Raw genomic sequence first — 20,139 nt, forward strand, 5'->3', positions numbered from 1 at the left:
ATTTGGCAAATAAACTGATTCTGAACCAGACACGCACGCGCACACACAAACACACCTACAGTAGCAGACAATTATTTATCGTACTGTATCGCTTGCTGTGAACAATGAATGGGTTGGCCCTGTAGCACCGGGGGACAACCATGCTGCCACAGTAAGTTTAACATGCGGTAGACAAACATTTAAATCTAACCTCTATTTATTCTAAGCAAACTCATTATTTTAAAATGTTTAATAAAACTAGTGAGGGCTTTGCAACTCCGCACAGAACAGAGGTGATATCTTCTTGTAGCTCAGGTCTCCACTGGGTGTGTCCTGTCACATTCCAAAGACGTGGGTAATTGGTATCTTTCAATTGCCTTGTGTAGGATTGGGCACTTGCACATGGTGCACCCTGTGGGTGACTGATAATCATCCAGGATACAACGCTGCCTCATTCCCTATAGCAGGGGTCTCCATCTCCAGTCCTGGAGAGCTACTATCCAGAAGTTTTCTATCCTACTTGCTTCTGATGAGTTGACACCTGTTCCTGGTATTTATCCAAAAACAGGTGTGGCTCATCAGAAGTCAGGTTGGATAGAAAACCTACTGGATAGTAGCCCTCCAGGACCGGAGTTGGAGACCTCTGCCCTATACTATCTGCGCTATAGAATAAGCAACTTAAGACAAATATGAGTCTGTCACTGAACCTTAAACAATCTCAGACATATAAAAAGGGTGGACTCCTTCCAGAAATAAGTACGATACCATCACCTTAAACTGACTCGCACAGTATCCGGCTACCCCCATTCTCCATGGCCCTAAGCAATCCTAAAGCAAACCGTACAAGAAAAATCACAAGCTGCAATACAAGAAAATTCAAAAACTTAATTTTATTGCTGTCAGGACACTCTTACCCTAGGAAATGAGGCACATGCATGAAATTGCCACAGCAAAGTAAACATTCTGCCAAAACTACAAAAGAAAAAAAAAATCTAGGTAATATAAAGGCAGCTATGATCTCAAGTCTATGCAGTAATTTAAACAGCATGCAGACTTTAGGATATCTTGAAATCACAGCAATGATAAACATTACTAATAAACTGTGCTGGTAGTAGGGTCTTGAACAAAAGCACATCTACTTGATCAACACTTGTAACGTCAGTTTGAAACCAAACTTTGGCAAATGGCCAGAGATACCCAAGTGCACTGAGTCAAGGTCAATATTGTCCAGCAACTGTGCACATAAGTTACATTTCTGAAAAATATGCTGTCCTGCATATTTTAAAGACAGGAATGAAAATAAGGGCACAACTGCAAAAGCTCAGTCCCACAAAGCGAAGGGGACTCAATCCCATACTTCGTCGTCGTCATTGGCAGTGGCTGCTGGGCTCTGGGTGATGGGCTGCAGCTTCTCCTCCTTCTGAAACGAACCTCCCTAAAAGACAACAGCCAGTCAGGGCAGGGACTACAGTAGGATTAAGCAGAAAATACTTCACCAGCAGACCATTATAGCCTCTTCCCCACTTGTGTCTCAAACTCACAACATTTACCGGAATCTGAACAAGCATGGAAAGTGCTTAGCATACTTTTCCAGTTCTTATACAGTAACATTATGACACTTGCACGTAGTGTGCATAGTTAAGGATTTTTATTTGGCAGCGAGGACCTTTTCTGAAAAAGGGACCCCAGAAACGACAGGGTAGCCAAAAACAACAGATGTAAATAAAAAAATGTTTCCAAAAAGACAATTGTTTTTACAGCAAACAAACCAGTGTACGATTCCAAAAATAAACTCCAGCATAAACACTCCCCCCACAAATTACAATGACTCCCAAACTGAAGTCTAATGTTCAGAAAAGTGTCTGTGAGGGATCAGCTGCCACCATTCAAGTACAAAGAGAAAAAGGTAACATACTTTGCGTGTATCGACAGAAGCGAAGGCCTTCCCACGTGGATTAAAGCCAGTTGTCCCATGTGCGCTGAATGCTATGTCTTCCAGCCAAGACGGTACTTCCTGCTGGGCCTTAAACAGAAACATGCTCCATCCAATCGTGTTGCAGCAGAACGTAAAACTGCCTGGGCCCAAAATTTAGAATGCATCTCTGGATAGGACAAGGTCCCACTTACCCTGGAGAGGACCTTCACCAGGGAGCGAGCCAGTGGGGTGTCGCACTCGGGGTCGAAGAATGACACCGCTCTGCCCGTGTTCCCACAGCGGCCCGTCCGGCCAATGCGGTGCACGTACTCGTCGATGTTAGTCGGGAGGTCAAAGTTGACCACGTGCTGGACGTGCTCAATGTCCAGACCCCGTGTGGCGACGGAAGTGGCCACCAGGACAGGACATTTCCCGGAGCGGAAGTCACCCAGGGCTTGTTCCCGCTCTCTCCGCTCCCGGTCACTGCGACAAAGACATGACCAGCAGAGTAAGCACATACTAAGCTCTTTGGCCGCCGTCACATTAGGGGGTTTTGTGACCTGCTGATTTTTTAATCAGTCACCAACTCTGGCAATTTAGTAAACTGCTGATTGCGTAATTATGACACGACACAAAAAGTTTTCTGCCTCTGCTCTGTCTGGTTAGTGCTACTGAGGCTGAGTACTTGGCAGCAGGTGTTTCATTTTTAGGTAGTAAGCATGGTAGTAAGCATGCATGGTCAAAGCAGAATCTGGGAGGGAGCCCTGTCAGCTTCAGAGAAGGGGTCCTGTACATTCGTTATATGCATTTATGATGCAGTATGTTAATTTGTTGGGATGCGTTACCACTTTAAAACAATACGAAAAAATTATGGGTATTGCCCATCTCATGGTGAAGAAGTACTTCAGTAATAAAATGCATCAATGACATCACTACAAGTAATATTCTTGCTTTTTCATTAGTAATATCCCTGTGAAAATGCATAAAAATATATTCACCACTTGCTTCTTACACACGACTGACCTCCACCAGTCTAGTCAGGAAGTGATGTTTTGGCAGAAGAAAGATCAGCAAAATAAGTCAACACACAAAAACACAAGACAGAAAATGTGTCATGTAGGAATATCTCATCCACTAAAATGTCTGGTCAGAGCTACTAATGAAAATTCAATTCAAAGCTGAGGATTTAACTTTTTGGTTTTAGACTAATACTTTGAATCTTTCAATAAAATTTTGGGACATGATGAAAGGAACCGGAGCCGGGTTCGTCTATATTTGAGCCCTGCTTTTGTGGTACTTCAGGGCAGCATAATTTGCAGGTAACACTAAAACGGATATCTTTTGTAAAAGTATTTCCGTACTGCTTAGTCTGTTTATCGTCTTCAAACACGGCTGCTTCCTCTGGATGCCCTGTTGCATTGTAAATGGCACACAGACACACCCAGGCATCAGATACGTTTTTAAAAATGCCACTAATTTAAAATATAAATTCTTCAAAGCCAAACAAAAGATAGGCAAAGAAATCTAATAGTCAAAGATGGCTTACAGACTTACTATTGAAGATCTGGTACACATTCTGAAACCAAATTGCCAGCGACTAGTCCAGTATGACCAAAAGCTTCAACTGGTAAAGTTATTAGTTGACTAGTCGATTGGGAAGCAAAATTCAAGAAATACGCCCAGTTGGAACCATGAGAAAACCCTGGTGTTTGACAAATCTGCCTACTGCCAGAACCGCACACATGCCAGTCTGACGGATGACAGCAGAATGACTCGGACCATATCAGATCACTTTCTCCAATGAAGCGTTACTAATGTCAGGGACATGTTAAAACCTGTCAACCTTGCTTGCATACAGTAGCAAGGGCGTTCCAGAGTTGTCAGTTTAAACTGAGAGTCTGCAGCTGAATTCTGTAGCTCATTCACCTTTATTCGTGGCAGGTAGAGGTGGATGGTATAAACTATTTCTATACATACAGTATCTCTCTCTCACACACACACACACACACACACACACCATGCTGAACAGTCATGCAGGCTCAGGCTTTGTCACCACCAGCCTGCACCAGTATAATCCAGAAAATGTCAGAGTCCATGCTGCTTAAATGAAGTATTGGCTGACAGTGCTGGGCACATTTAAGCAGTGATAATTTCGTTGACGAAATATTTTCGTTATAATTTTCGTCAACGACAAATTTTCACTGACGAAAACGAGACGATAACTAAATAAAAATTAAGTGATGATGACGAAAACTATAATAAAAATATATTGACATTTTCGTTAACTAATAAAAACGAGACGAAAATGTGAGTGAGGGACGTTTTTGGAAATGATCCAATCAGAATTAATCTTGGTGCGTGGCGTGGTGAGACGCACACGCACATTTGGAAAATTAAGATACTGATTCACCTTGCGACGCGAGATGCGACAGTACATCTTGCATACATTGGTGGGTGTCTGTCTGACTTAAACTAAAATGACATGGCAATGGCTGGGAGAAAAAGAAGAGAAGATATATGGAATAATTTCACGTTTGATGTCAAGACAAACAAGACCTTGTGTAAACCGTGTGGAGCGGAAATCGCTGGTAAAAATACAACAAATCTAAAGCGACATCTGCAAGGTAATTTTTTCAGGTCATGCAGTATTTGCAATGGCATTACTGCCAAATACAGTTTTTCTTTTAAATAATTTGGAGTTGCACTTTTGCTTTACAGAATGAAGAATGTCATATGCAAGTTCTAAACAATGCATATCTAATTTTTGGTTTTTATGGAAAGACGATATTCCACATATTTAATGAGACTTGGCTTTATTTAATTTTAAGTTAGAATATTTTGTATATTACCACGGTTTAACTAAATTACATTTAAATTAAACCCAATATATTTTAGTAAACTAAATCTACAGTAGATTTAGTCGACTAAAATCTTATGCTTTTTAGTCGACTAAAACTAGACTAAAACTAAAACAAAACAGATGACTAAAATATGACTAAAACTAAAATTGCATTTTAGTCAAAAGACTATGACTAAAACTAAATTGAAATCTGCTGTCAAAATTAACACTGCATTTAAGAGGACTTGGTTTAAAATAAATTTACAAAAAATGGAACTTCCATCATATGGAATTTGTGATTTAAAAACAGACAAGCAGAAAAAGATAATCTGCAAATTATGTCGGGCAACAGTGGTTGCCACTTGTTCTATAACCTCAGAACAAAACATCCTGCTGTACTTGGTCAATTATTTGCAGTTTGCAGCTTGAATTTATCGATTTCATCGTTTTTCAGAGATGGAACTTACTTGAGAACAGGTTTTGTATCATTTCTATTATTGCAGTTTGCGTTTGCACAATAAATGTTCTTAAAATACCAGTGTACTATGAAATATGTCCGGGTAATACAGTTAAGAGTACAGTAACTGCTATGCAGTTCACACACCAGTGCATTGCCCCTTCAGAAGCACATTGTTCAAATTAAGAAAAACAAATATACAGCAATATATACACCGTTACCAACAGTGCTGCAAATTATAAAGTGATATAAATTTTAGGTTAAACTGCCCAGCCCTAATGGCAGGCATCCAGTTTTGTTCTCAGAACCCCCCCTGACACCCTCCCCATGATTTCCCAGGGGAGAGCCCACTGCTCACAGATCTTTCTGCAGTTTCTACTGGATTTAAAACGCCAATTTTAAACATTCACTGTCTGATACATCTAGAGGAGTCCTGTACAGCACGGTGCTCATAAAACTTTCGTGTGGGGCGCTGTGTTAATGCCCGTAGGACAGGGGACCATGCCAGTGCCAGCCAGAAGCCTGGCACGATACACTTACCCATGAATGCTTGTAGCTGATATGTTCTCCTGACACAGAAATACTGCGATAAAATCCGCTTTTCTCTTCGTCTCTACAAACACCATTGTGCGCTCTGTGCCTAATTTAAAAAAAAAAAACACATTTCTGCCACAACAGAAACCCAAGGCAACCCCACAGCAGTAAGGAATACACCCTCTCTCTTCACAACTAGACCTAACAAAGCAAATAATGGATTTTACCATTTTAGCACCAGAGATATGGCTGCTTGAAGTTATGACTTCAGTCCACGGCTGCGAGACATTTTCAAAGTACTGACAGAATTTTCATCTTATATCCTTATTTTGGGTGTTAAAATTAGGACTGCCAAAGTCTTCTAATGAACACAGTGGAGTGAAAAGCTTGTCATGGCTGCTTTATCTGATCCATGGAACACTGATATAGGTGTAATTTTCTTTTCATTTTTAGACTGATGTATGGAAAAAATACATTTCTATACTGAATAGTAGTACATTTGCCAACAGGGAAGGAAACATAATACTTGCACTTCACTTTGACCATAATGTTTCAATAGAAGTGTTTGCGAAACCTGAAATGCTTCCAACTTCGAACTGAACATTTCACTCACTACTGCCCAACACTACCAGCTGCTGTTTTATCAGAGGAGCAAAAGAATTTCTGAGAGCTTGGTCTTTTTAATCCGCGGGGCGTTATTTTTCAGACACACGTAAGGACAGAAGCCTATGGAGAGGAATGAGTACCGGTTGTGTTCAGCAGCTCCAGAAGCTGACCCCTCTTTGAGAATTGGGAGACCTGAATTAGGTTCTGCTCCACATCACTGCAGGCACCACCGACTTGCCCAACAGCCAGGAAGAGGTAGTCAACCTTAAAGAAGTCGGCAGCAAGCCTACAGGAGAAGAAACAGTCTCGAGGGCATTCCCTTCCCCTGCCAGGAGTAACCCCCCCCCACCCCCGATGCAGGAACTCAAGCACTGCTGAACACGATATTGTACACGCAAGTCTGGGATATCATGTTAAGTTGTATGTTAATTCCCTTCCCCCTCCCCCCCAACGGCCACAATTGTACTTCTGGATGTCATCAGGAAAGGTGGCGCTGAACATGAGGGTCTGCCACTGCTCTTTGGGGGGCATGCCAGGGGAGGACACCAGCCGGCGCATGTCTGGCTCGAATCCCATGTCCAGCATGCGATCGGCCTCATCCAGCACCAAGTAGCGAATCTTGCTCAGTCCCACCTGAGAAGGTCACATCCCCAGAAGCTCAAATCACTATTACTCACAAAGGCAAAATGCATAAAGCCGATCATATTTCCAACAAGCTTGTCTTTAAAACTGGATCTCTGTTTATATGGATCCTTCCGGAGCTGACAACTGCATAAAACTGCATCAAAAACCTATGCTGTATTATTCAGGAACAAAAAGAGGGATTGGATCTACCAAGCTGCTATCCAATTATTTGGTTCATCTATCAGTTTAGTACCTTTCCTTTGCCAATAATGTCCAGCAAGCAGCCAGGAGTGCCACACAGCACATTGCAGCCACGGAACACCTTGCATATGGTGTAGCCTGTGCTGATGCCCCCATAGACGACAGGCCACACGTATGTCCTGTGATGAAATCAGCGCAAAACACAGCAACTTCTGCTTAAGAAACAGGCTTGCTTCAGACGTCCTCTCAGGACAGTCGGCACCAAAAAAATGCATAACAGACTGAAATCAGGCTCAACTATATCTAGGACTTTAAAATGAAAAGATGATACATGTAGCTGTGGAGGGGGCAGTTGAAGAAATACCCATAGGCAAACTTTCTAGCCTCCAAATTGATTTGGTTGATGAGCTCGCTGGTTGGGGCCCCGATGATGACCTCAGGCTCCTGGATCTTGCTGAAGCGGTTGGCTGCCACCCCGTCTGTCATCAGCTGCTGGAGTATGGGCAGCAGGAAGGCAGCCTAGTGTGGAGAAGGCGTTTAGAAGGTTCCAGATGCATCGGGACCAGATCGGGACCTGGGGGTCCACTCTTCCCTGTCCAAGCCGTTACGACAGAAATCCATGCAATACTCCGCTTGATATTCCTTACAATGTTACCATTTAATGTTGCTCATTATTTGTTACAATTTAAGTGTGTATATATATCTAATCTAAATGACTGTTCAACGACTGCAAACCTGCAATCTCCTTTCAGGATTAATAAAGGATCTATGCACCCAAGCAAAGCTCTTTAAGCTTCTGTCAAAAACAGCTCTCATGTGGGCTGGGTGTGAGCAAGATACCTTAAGCTTGCACTTCCCAAGTTACTGTATATCACTTTCACAACCAATGATTAAGAGCATCTGAAACATTTCTGAATATATATTTATCATCATCAGGGTAGGGAGCATTCCCTCCCACTTTAGGGAGGCAGCCCGTCAATGTTCATCCAGAACGCCAAGTCACTGGAAAACAATGGAACAATGGAAGCCATAATGGTCCCAAGTGGGGGCAGTGACCAACCCAAGCCTGGACACACTGAATCCTTCCTCTAACTTCCTCTAACTCACCGTCTTCCCAGAACCGGTTTGCGCACATGCCATTAAGTCACGTCCCGCCTTGGCGATAGGGATGCTGTACTTCTGGACCGGCGTGGGCTTCACGTAGCCCGATTTCATGACGTTCCTGCTCGATGACTCGCAGAGCGCGGCCTCTTCAAATGACTATCACAGTGATTCAAGCACAAGTTTCAAGCGGAGCAACTGCACTCAAAACAAGCCACAAAATTTACTGGTACAGAAATGAACGTAATAAACAGAAAAAAGTCATTCCAAAGTAATTCAGTGGTCAAACTGTAAATTATGCAATTCAAGTCATATCAGTGGCCAAATGCCTGTGGTCTGGACCAGGGTGAGTAATTGGAAGACAAATGGCAATATACTATTGGAAAAAAGCCGCATTTAAAGGTAAGGTAATAACATTTTAAAATGCTGCCCAACCTCCACAAGAGCACTTACCACAATGGCCGGTGGTGGGTTGTGCCCGCTGATCTCCACCAGCATGTCATTATATGTGTCAAAGTTGATACCCGTTTCATAGTGGGCAAAAATAGAGCTCTCCTCTTCAGGAGGGAGAGGAGGTACATAAATAACCTTTGGACCTGGTAGACAAGGTGAGTCGACAAAACTGGATTAGGAGAAACAGCATATAATTTATCCCAAGAAACAGAGTTCCAGCAATCAAACCACAGTTAGTGGCCTAATGGTTAGGGAAGTGCACTTGTAATTGAAAGATTGCCGATTCGAATCCCCGAACCAGCAAGGTAACACTGCGGTACCCTGAGCAAGGTACTGCCCCCAAGCACTGCTCCCCGGGCACTGAATTAGCTGCCTCCTTCTATGTCAACAATGACCACCGATCACCAAAATACACCGGCATACGAAATCCATCCATAATTCCAAACCACTTATGACCAGCAGGATCATGGGAAGAATGCAGCAGGCCTGGAACCTATGTCAGGCAGCACAGGGAGGGCAGGGAGTTTACAGGCCCATTCAGATGCCAGTCCTTGGCACACACACTTGCATGCACACACAAAGTTAGCTTAAACAAAGTTAGCTTAAACGCAAATATTTGCACCATGGCTCCACCCAACATGGGGAGAAAGCTTCACAGCCCAGACAGTGGGGGAGCAGGCTCCTAACACCAGAGGGATAAGCAAACAGTGCTACCCACTGAGTAACCTTATCACCGCCTATATCCCAATCCACTTCCAGAAAACACACTTTCTGAGGAATCTACATGGGGAGGGTGAGGGGATGTTAGGTAAAAAAGCAAATATTAAAAATATTTTTTTTAAAAAGACCAATGACAAACCAAACAGAACCTTTTGCATCAGAAAACACTTCCTCATCTCTTCCTCGATATCCTGGTTGGGAAGGAAAAAAAAAAAGTTGTGGTAAAGGAAGGTGGGGAGAGAGAACAGAGGGTGAGTGCGAAAGAGAGAAAGAGACTGACCTCCCCCTCCAGATCTCCCTCTACTGCCTCTTCCTCCACCCTCAAAGGAGCCCCCTGTGATGAGCAACATTTCCTGTCAGCATCCCTTCCAAGTAAAGCAGCCTGCACAAGCTCAGCGCGTGACATATGGTGAAGCACGGCCCTCACAACCGTGAGCAGAGTTCCCAGGAATTTGGATTGTGCAAATTTTGAAATGAAACCAATTTTGCAGTTCGCTTAAGTATAGGTACATTACAATGCTTTCATTTTCACGTATCCCATCTTGCCACCTTTGTTTGAATCACAAGCTTCTCTGTTTTCCTCACAGTGTTGGCCATTTATCCAGTACCTGGGGCATTTCTCGGGCAGTTAAGGGCCAAACAGAGATGTGACTGAAACTGGCGACGTTCCAATTACAGGGCCCGACTTAAAACTGCGTAAACATTTGAAACGAAGAACAGTGCTGGTCAATGGTTGATGCATATATTCATAGCTTTTGAAACTGTACTTCCTGTACAAAATTATACAATAACCCTAGGGTTTAATTTTACAATTTTATATTTAGACAATCACAAATAATATGACAGCAAACGTTAAAAAATAGTCTAAATTTGATTAAAACTGAAGGACACACAGCAGTACCCTGGTTATGAACGAGATTCGTTCTCTATGCATCTTTAAGCTGAATTTGTAGGCAAGTCGGAATATTTTCACAAGTGACAGAGAAATGTGTGATTTCGTTATTACAAACCAATGCATTTCACAGTTCTACCAAATGACAAGGTTTTGAGCACGTACAGCTCAAAGTCAGGCATGCAGCCGTATAGACAAGTAAGCTTAAGTGCCCATTTCTGCATTGCATGACATCCTATTTGAGGCTTCAGGTGGGAAGCCTCTGGCCAGTCAGATATCGGTAATTATTTAACTGCCTGGGAGAGCTGAAAACAAGGCCTGGATTTGGAACCAAGTGCCAGATTTGAAGAGCCCTGCTGTATATCACATGGACTTCACGTGCAACCTCAAAATTACCTGAGGGGGCACTGCTGAACCCTCCTCTGCTGCCACCACGTGACCCCCCACCTCCTGCAGAGCACAACAACAAAACGCACAGATGACTAAGGCTTCCATCAATTTACTACACTGCAGGCTCACTTTACAAGCTGAAAGCTATGCATTAGGACTTAATTGATGCCATTAAAAACCATCACTGCCTACGAAAGGAGGAAGACGAAAGTGAAACTGGGGCTGGAGAACTTGCCTCGACCTCTGGCTCTTCCCCCATATCCACCTGGAGCACCACCCCAGGAGCTGTCCTCATTACCTGAGGAGCGACACTGAGGTTCACATCAGAAGCCAAAAGGAGCAAAATAACATGAAAGAGGCACGCTTGTCATTTCGCCACAACAAACATCTGGCCCTGGATCCTAGTAGCATTCCTGCCACGCACCAATAAACATTTGAGAGGCTGCTTACAGGAAACCACGTGACCTGCACCAGACAGGTTACGCTGGCTGACTCATTATAAGAACATAAGAACATAAGAAATTTACAAACGAGAGGAGGCCATTCGGCCCATCAAGCTCGTTTGGGGAGAACTTAGCTAATAGCTCAGAGTTGTTAAAATCTTATCTAGCTCTGATTTAAAGGAACCCATGGTTTTAGCTTCCACTACACTAGCAGGAAGACTATTCCATACTCTAACTACACGCTGTGTAAAGAAGTGCTTCCTCAAATTTGTTTTAAAATGTTCTCCCATTAATTTCCACTTATGGCCACGAGTTCTAGTATTTAGACTAATATTGAAATAGTCATTTGGCTGAACAGCATCCAGACCCGTTAGAATCTTATAGACCTGAATCATATCCCCCCTTAGTCTCCTTTGCTCAAGGCTGAACAGATGCTTCCTATCAGTTAGCCAGTTTTTGATCCAAGCTGCCACAGTTCCTAAAATCCCTGTAGCTTTAAGCTTTAGCAAGAGCCGTTTGTGGGGGACAACATCAAAGGCCTTCTGGAAATCTAAGTAAATCACATCATAGGCCTTTTTGTGATCAATTTCACTTGTAGCTTCCTCAAAGAACTCAAGTAGATTCGTTAAGCAGGATCTACCTCTCCTAAATCCATGTTGGCTATCCTTTATAATGTTATTTGCATCTAGGTAATCTACCATTTTCACTTGAATTATAGCTTCCATTATTTTTCCAGTAATGCTAGTTAAACTGATTGGCCTATAGTTTGCTGGATTACTTCTATCCCCTTTTTTGAATATGGGTGTTATATTAGCATGCTTCCAATCTGACGGTACCACACCCGCAGATAACGATTTCTGGAATATTAAAGTTAAAGGTTGGCTAATAATATCCCTCATCTCTTTTAAGACTATAGGTAAGATGCCATCAGGCCCCTGCGATTTATTTATTTTGAGTTTAGCTAGGCTTAGTATCACATAAACCTCAGTTATACATATATTGGTCATAGACGATGCTGTATTCGTATTAATTGGTGGTAAGTTACTTGTGTTCTCTATTGTGAACACCCTTGAAAAATAATCATTAAACTCATTTACCATATCAATTTCGTTATCAATTATAAGTCCCTTACTATCCTGCAAATTAGTAATTTCAGCTTTTAGTGCTCTCTTGGAGTTAAAATATTGGAAGAAACCTTTACTGTCATGCTTAGCCTCCAATGCAATTTTTCTTTCTACATCCCTCTTTGATAGCCTAATGTCATTTTTTAACTCTGCCTGTAGACTTAGATACTCCTGCTTGATTTTGAAATCATTAGTTATTTTCCAATTGTGGAACAGAGCCCTTTTCCTCCTGACTTTATTCTTAATTTCCTTAGTAAACCACCTTGGTTGTCGTTTCCTAGATTTAGTTTTGCTGGAAACAGGTATGAAGTCCTCTTGCACTTGCAACAATGTGCTTTTAAAAAATTCCCATGCCTCTTCAACTGTTTTGCTATTTAACTCTGTCCAGTTTACGGTTTCTAATTTCCGTCTCATACCATTAAAGTTAGCCTTCCTAACATTGTATACTTTTAATTTAAGACTTTGCTCTTCGGACACTAAAATTAACCTCGAATTTAACCATGTTATGATCACTACCGTACAATGGGTCTAAAACCTCTAATTTTCCAATCCTATCCTGGTTATTACAGAAAACTAGATCAAGAAGGGCTTCTCCCCTGGTAGGAGTATTAACAAACTGAGTAAAAAAACAATTCTGTACTAATTCCACCATCTCAAGTTCATTTACTGTACAGAAGAGCCAGAGACTGTGTCCCACTGTATCCCAGGTAAATTAAAATCACCCATAACCACCACATCATTTTTATTACTCATAATCCTGATATCATCATATAATATTCTGCTTTCCTCTACAGCTACATTAGGTGCCCTATAACAAACCCCGACAATTAGGCCATTTGAATCTTTAGCATCAAGTTTTATCCATACAGCTTCTGAATTTTTATTTTTATCAGTGAGATCCCTTGCCTGCAAGTTTTCTTTTACGTATACTGCAACACCACCTCCCTTCTTGCCTATCCGGTCCATACCATTATTCCATATCTACATCACCATCTTTTTAACAGGAACCCAATTACAGGAATAGCACCATTATTAGGTTCCAGCACTTCAACTCCCTTTAAGACGGCAAAGCCAGGTCACAGTAAACTGGATGTCTGGGAAATTGGGGTGTGTGTTTAAGTGCTTTCTGCTGGTGTAAATTCCTACCTTTATGTTTTGGCACCTGGTTTGAAATCATTTCATATGCCACTAGTCAACTAACAGACTTTCAGTTTGCAAAAGTAGAAATCCCACAAATCTTTCCATAAAAATACATCTACGAACTATTATAGCTACTTAAAAAGTAACCCTTAATGTTAGCACATGACTGTAAATTTAATCATTTAAAAAACACTGGATGCAGAGTGTATAATACAACATGCGTGAATCTGCTGCAATAAGCGAATAAAACTATTACTGCACTTACCATTATTTTCACCATCTCCATCACAACTGTCCTCATTGTACACTTGAGGTCCTTTTCCTCCAAAAGATTTAGCATTATCCAAATATTCCAGAAATTTAGGTTACCCATTACATTCATAGGTTAGCTCAGAGATAGACAGGAAAGCAAGATGAACATATGATCATAAACTCTAGGCTTTGTACACTGGCAGTTTTAAATCAATAATCAGTATAGAGAGAGAACAGAAAGAGCCAGTAAAAATCCCAAAATGTATTAGTCCAATCAAGAAATAAAGCTTATTTCCACAATGGGAAAACATCATGTATACATAAGTTTAACACTTCAATTGCTTACATAACGAAGATTTTTTTTTTATTATTATTATTTGGCTATGGGTACATCAGAAACAAATCCCTTTAATCAACTGAAAATCTTCCCCAAAACTCTCAAATGTTAACTTTCACTAATGTTTCTTAGCAGTTATATTTAAAAAAATTAAGAGAGAGAACCTGAGGCACTGGAGCCCCTGTACCCTCCACCTCCTCCCCTCGAGCCCCTACCTGTAAAAAAACAAAAGGGGGGGGGGGGGGGGGCTTTCAGCAAGTGATTCTGTACTTCTGAAATCCAGGGGCAACATGCTGTAAATAAAATATAATCCCCCGTTCATCCTAAAAGACCCTCACCACTGCCCCTTCCACTCCCGCCAAAGCTGCCTCCAGAACTGTTCCAAGAACTGCTTTCACTGCCTGAACACACAACAGCAACATGTAAGAAAAAGAACAAACAACAACCTTGAGTGGAAGGTCCTACATTAAATAACTACACATTATAGAAAAACAGCAATGCCCAAGTAAGCACTTTGCCTTTGGAACGCAAGTTTGTACATGATTCTTTTCAAAAGTCAAAATCCATGTTATCCACACGGGTTGTAGAGTTTGCATTCATCCACCAATAGCTGTACATCATCTCTTTGAAAACAAAGTATTCCACCGATACTGCAGACATGGATACACAAAAAGCACAATGACCCACCGTTAAGGCTCCCATGACTTTTACTCTGGTAATCACCACTGTTCCATGAGCTTATGGGAGCTGCAAGGGAATACGAAAGGGAAAAGCATAAGGATCAGCTTTTAGGCAAACTCAGCTCACCTGCATCGCATTAAGTACTGAACTCTTGGCACTTCCAACCCAGTAACCTTAATAGGACAAGGTCTCAAATAAAGAGTCATAAGGGACATACGCTTGGATCCCAAATAAGATGAGCACCCAAGGTGGTACCATTCAATTAAAGTGCAGATCTTCATTGAAAAGTCTTCACACTCACATAGAGCAGGAGCCCTACAGATCACACAACGTCAGCTGTGTGTATTTCCTTTAAGCACCAAGCAGGTCCATGGTGCCCAACCTTTCATTTCACACCAAATGCTGCAAGGCCCCTTAACCCTCTGGAGTCAGCGATCCCGCCGGCGGGATCGGACAGAAATTTCGCCAAACCGTTTAAATAACACTGCGAGTTTTTGTCATATACACATTTAAAAAACACCCTCAGAAACCTTGGATGGTCTACTTTTCAAATATATATAGGCAGAAACTAAATATATTCGTACAGCTTCGTGATACAAATAGAAAGAACAAGAGTGACTGACTTAAGCGTCTGCGTCTCGAAGCAGCTCTGATCGGCCACTCACTTGCAAATCGCGCTATTCGCATGATAACATGATAAATCGACAGTTAGTATTGGGTAAACAAATACGTGAATACGCCCATTGTGATTGAAATAAACAAGAGCACATGTCTGGGTAGTGTTTACACTGATCGGCTACAATATAGCACACGGATACGTCGCTGCCGCTGAAGCTTTGTGCCAGTGTTGCCACTTTCAGCAGCGAATCTCACACCTGTGTTCATGGCTCAGTGGGCTAAGCTTGTATGCCTGTAATTATACGGTCACCAGTTCAAATCCAGCCTATTGAGAAAGTGAATAGCGATCTTCAGCTAAGAGCAGTACTATACACCCCCGATGCAGGTAAAACAAAGAAAGGTGACATGGTTTATTTTTTGCCGATTTAACCTAATTTTAAAAACTTTAATACTTCTGACAATGAGACTTTTGAAAAGAAGACAGATTAGGGATTTAGTCAGTGTTTTTTTCATGATTCTACATAATGATTTCAGCGAGATATAAACTGAAATACACAAGAAAGATATGCGGTTGACAATGCCCTCGTCCCCAAAGCGTTAATAATAGTGAATTATTTTATTTCTGTTAACTCTGCATAGGCACTGCATCTTATTTATATGGTCACAATTTTTCATTTTTCATTCCATCTATCAATAAACTGGGAAAAGGATCTTATTGTTGCTACTTTTCTTGCGTTTCAAACTACCTTTCCAAGGTTATGGGTGTGGGGTGCAGTGACATTCCAGACTGATGGGCCATTGACAGTATGCAAACTACTACAGGTGTGAGGACACCTATCTCATCAATATTCATTGTGCAGGCCACTGACTTTGAGGAAAAAGAGTGTCACTCTAAAGTTCTAACACTTTAGTAATCAAACTACATAAAATTTCAGAATGTCACTTTCACCTATGTGTAGCCAACCCCTGGGTCTATAAGCTTCAGAGCTCAAAAGTCTTGGCTAGAAATGTCTATAATGTGATTTTTTACAATTTCTGAAAACAGGTTTTTGGAAAGCATATGTTTAAAGTTGATTTTAACAAAAAACAGAATAAATATTCTAAGTGGTGTCAGATTATTTGTGCCGAGTTTGTGCTGAATAAAAGCAAATGTAACACTTTGGGATAAATGTTTTTTAGATAGGTGAAATATTTTAAAATGTCAAGGCATGTTCTCACTTACACTCTAGGTGCAACTTAGACACATCGTCAGTGTTGTATCCTGGGTTCATTGGGTGTTTCGGGTCTCACAACAGACACCCCCGCCCAGGTGACCCAGCCGGGGTTGATCAGGCCCCGGCTTGTGTCTAAGTGGCCTGTGTAGCCCACGGATCCCCCCGCTTGATCCACAGCCATCTTGACGCCTTTTCTGCTGCGTCAGAGATGTTTCTAATGGCTTTCTTGTTCTGCAACCCTTTCACTCCCAACAACTTGAGTGCCCTGATGAGAGACTGGCCGACGAAGCCTCTACACCCGACCTCAATGGGGTTGACTCGGATTCTCCATCCTGCGCTCCGACATTCGCCTGCCAGCTCCTCATACTTGGCCCTTTTCCTCTCAAAGGCCTCCTCCATCCGGTCTTCCCAGGGAACAGTCAGCTCCAGTAGGACCACTTGACTCGTTGTTTCAGAGACCAGGACTATGTCTGGCCTGAGTGTGGTCACTACGATGTTCTCTGGGAACTTGAGCTGTCTCCCTAGGTCGACCTTCAGCTGCCAGTCCTGAGCTGTTGCCAGCAGCCCCCCTGCCTGGCTCCGGTGCTGTTGTGGCTTCTCCCCAGCACTAACAAAAGCAATGGGCTGCCATGTTGGTTGTTGGTACTTACTGCTGGAGATCCCTGTACTGATGACCTCAGCGATGACCCGCAGCACTTGATCATGGCGCCAGCGGTAACGCCCGTCTCCAAGTGCCCGGGGGCAGCAGCTCAGAATGTGCTCCAGTGATCCGGCTTTCTGGCAGAGAGGGCATAACGGAGTCTCGGCTAAGCCCCAGCGGAAGAGGTTGGACGGGCTTGGGAGTACATCATACACTGACTGTATGAGGAACTTGATCCGGTGTGGCTCAGATCTCCATAGCTCTGTCCACGAAATCTTTCGGTCAGCTGCCTCTTCCCATCGAGTCCATGCACCCTGCTGTAACATCCCTACTGTCCTACTGCAGTGGGCTTCCTCCACCCCTGCTCGGATCTCCTCCTGAATCAGCTGTCGCCTTTCCTTTCCCTGGGACTTACTATAGAGAGGTCTTGGATTGCTCCCTAGGCCTGCCCGTCCGACTGCCACTGTTCCCACCAACTCACTATGTCGCAGCTGTGCCTCAGCCTGATGTCAGACTACCCCGAAAGTGGCTGAGAGGCCTCAGACTCCAGAGGGTTAAAGTTTCCAAACAAGCACCCATGACAACCTGACTGGTGAAATAGGTGGGCAGTGAAGCGCCTGATAGCAGCACTAGCTTCATTCAGACCTGACCTGAAGAGTCAAGGAATGGGAACGACTTAACTCTGCACCTACCATTATTTACAATGTTGCCTCCAGAAGTGTCCTGCAAGGAAAACAGGATCAAAGCATAAGAACTATGCATTTTCAATACAGTTGCGAACGTATTGTTTTTTACAATATATATCAACGAGCTCAGATGCCTTTGCACACCTGGTTGTCTTCTTCCCAATCCTCCATGGTTTCACCAACTGTGCTGTGGGAAACAAAGATGAGTGTTAAGAGAAATATGTAATCTAAGATATCTAGAGGTTTTTTACAACCTCAAACAAACCTATTTACAGTAAATTTTGCTTAGCGGACAAAAATTCACACACGGAGCGGTTAAACCCACATCCATCACTCTAAATTAAAAAATGTTATACTAACTGTTAATAAATGTGAAAGTACTCGATTTACACGATGCCCGAGGCGCTGGTTTAGATAAAACCTTTGCACACCAAAATATCTAACCAGCACAAAGCGCAGAAACGCTGTGGTTCCGCTAACCTCCTCAAGGTCTGTTTTATAACTGGCAGCTATCTTGCAAAATTAAGCTTCCACCCATGGCCTGAACTCAAATGAGTCCGGTAAATCAGCCAACGACCCACGGGACACAAGTTAGCCAAGCCGGCGCCTGGCCTGGTCCATCCACACCTCGGTAACAAACCAGGGCGAAAAGGAGGTATTTGAGCGGTAGGGCAACAAAAAGCAACTCAGACAGAAACTGCACTCAAATCCCTTTTTCTAAATAATTAATATTTGACATTTTACCAGTAATACTAGGGACATAAACAAGGGACAGCCTGAGGATGTCCTTGGGAGGGCCAGCTCAATTTCCTTTATTGGGTACATTCTTAGGATGACCATGTTACTGACGTGCTGCTGTGGCCAACAGGTTACCCCATACTGTGGTCTGTGTGGATCCCAATGTCTCAGTGCAGTGATGGGGACACTGTACTGTAAAGTGTTGCCGTCCTTCAGATAGACATAAAACCGAGGTCCTGACTGTCCCAGGTTATAAAAGATCCCTGGGCATCTTTCCAAACAGTAGGGTTGGTACCCTGATGTTCTGGCTAAAATTGCCCACTGTTGCCTTATCAAATGTTACCTAAGGTGGCTTATCAAATCTGGCCTCCTAATCATCCCCTTTATCTAACTGGTAAATTCTCTCCTGCTCCTTCACCACCTTAGCTACTGTGTGGTGAGCGTAATGGGGCAGAACGGCTGATGTCACATCATCCAGGTGGGTGCTACACAGTGGAGGTGGCTGAAGTGGCTCCCTATTGCATCTATAAAGCACTTTGGGTGTCTATAGTTCTATATAATGTAACTTTCATTCATTCTTTCATGAAAAGTAATGAAATCCTTCAAAAACAATTCATTATGACAGCTTGCTGGAATAGCATTTAAATAGATATAATTTTGTCTTAATTATTTCTCTGTTTATTAATGTTCCATTAGGATGTCCAGAGGACAGCCACAGGATATCCTTCAGCTTTGACCTTCTTTGAAAATTTTTTTAAAAATTCGTTGAAATATATATTTTTATTGTAAGAACATTAGAAATTTTCTTTAAGTTTCTAATTTAACAAATGGCATTAAGAAAAATACAACATAAATATTAAGACAACACATTTTAAAGGTCTTCTTGTGAACATTTCATTCTGAGTCATCAGTATCGATGGCCGGATATTGCTTCCTTACTTCAGAACCTGTGCCCTGTAACAAAAGCATTTATGGAATGTTTGATCCCAATCCATTGATTACTTCATTACTGCTAATTAAAACTGTCAGCACAGGCGATAGATATCTCCTCCACTCTTCCTAGAAAATTCATAGCGATACCGTTAGCTCGTTCTGACAGGAATTTTAAATGTTGATTTAATCGGTTTAATACCAATGACACTAAAAAATAATGTAGGATTACGCCTAAATGTGTTTCAACCCATCGTATTTTATCACTTTATACACGTTAATATGATACTTAGAGGATTTTATTAAAGTTTTATGCACAAAGAAGAGTGTCGCGTCTTACCCGTGACAGTGCTTTGAACTGCGCGTGAGGGTGAGCGAGGGAGCGCGAGCCGCAAAAAGCGTCTCCATGGCATCAAGTACAAAAACGCAGCTGGCCTAAGTTTGAATCTGACTGCAATTCACTAGCATGTAGCATGCAATTCACTCGACAGCCATGCATATCCAGTCAGTTTTTCTATATTTATAAATACTGTTCCTGCGGGCTGTCATAATAAATTGTTTCTGAAAGATTTCTTTATTTTTCATAGTGGCACAGAAGAACGGGCTTCACTCCACTGTAAAAACT

At 42.3% G+C, this 20,139-nt stretch overlaps 1 protein-coding gene across 12 annotated transcripts; it reads right to left on the bottom strand.

Annotated features, from left to right (window-relative positions):
- Positions 1-844: 844 nt before the first annotated feature.
- Positions 845-19,937, bottom strand: LOC140582211 (probable ATP-dependent RNA helicase DDX4). 12 transcript variants are annotated; one of them, XM_072706325.1, is made up of 22 exons: positions 19,855-19,937; positions 19,524-19,538; positions 17,991-18,033; positions 17,853-17,883; positions 14,695-14,754; positions 14,346-14,408; positions 14,172-14,222; positions 13,684-13,734; positions 10,947-11,009; positions 10,718-10,771; positions 9,710-9,763; positions 9,579-9,620; positions 8,710-8,852; positions 8,263-8,415; positions 7,520-7,674; positions 7,208-7,334; positions 6,797-6,963; positions 6,471-6,616; positions 5,731-5,830; positions 2,107-2,377; positions 1,895-2,002; positions 845-1,414 (listed from the first exon to the last, which is right to left on the bottom strand). In XM_072706325.1, the coding sequence occupies exons 1-22, from the start codon at positions 19,920-19,922 to the stop codon at positions 1,325-1,327; spliced, it is 2,055 nt and encodes a 684-aa protein (XP_072562426.1). In that variant the 5' UTR covers positions 19,923-19,937; the 3' UTR covers positions 845-1,324. The 12 variants fall into 12 exon arrangements, with proteins under 12 accessions (XP_072562426.1, XP_072562425.1, XP_072562427.1 ...); XM_072706324.1 differs by having other exon boundaries at positions 13,684-13,740; XM_072706326.1 differs by lacking the exon at positions 19,524-19,538 and having other exon boundaries at positions 13,684-13,740.
- Positions 19,938-20,139: the final 202 nt, after the last annotated feature.

This window comes from Paramormyrops kingsleyae, chromosome 24 (assembly GCF_048594095.1).
Source record: "Paramormyrops kingsleyae isolate MSU_618 chromosome 24, PKINGS_0.4, whole genome shotgun sequence".
Taxonomy (NCBI): domain Eukaryota; kingdom Metazoa; phylum Chordata; class Actinopteri; order Osteoglossiformes; family Mormyridae; genus Paramormyrops; species Paramormyrops kingsleyae.

Bases quoted from the DNA above. Each gene is read 5' to 3' on its own strand.
- LOC140582211 (XM_072706324.1), bottom strand. From the start codon at position 19,922: ATGGAGACGCTTTTTGCGGCTCGCGCTCCCTCGCTCACCCTCACGCGC. The intron at 14,223-14,345 runs GTGAGGGTCTTT...GTTTTTTTACAG, and splicing joins CGGGAGTGGAAGGGGCAGTG to GTAGGGGCTCGAGGGGAGGA. The intron at 9,764-10,717 runs GTAATTTTGAGG...TGCTCATCACAG, and splicing joins GTTCAGCAGTGCCCCCTCAG to GGGGCTCCTTTGAGGGTGGA.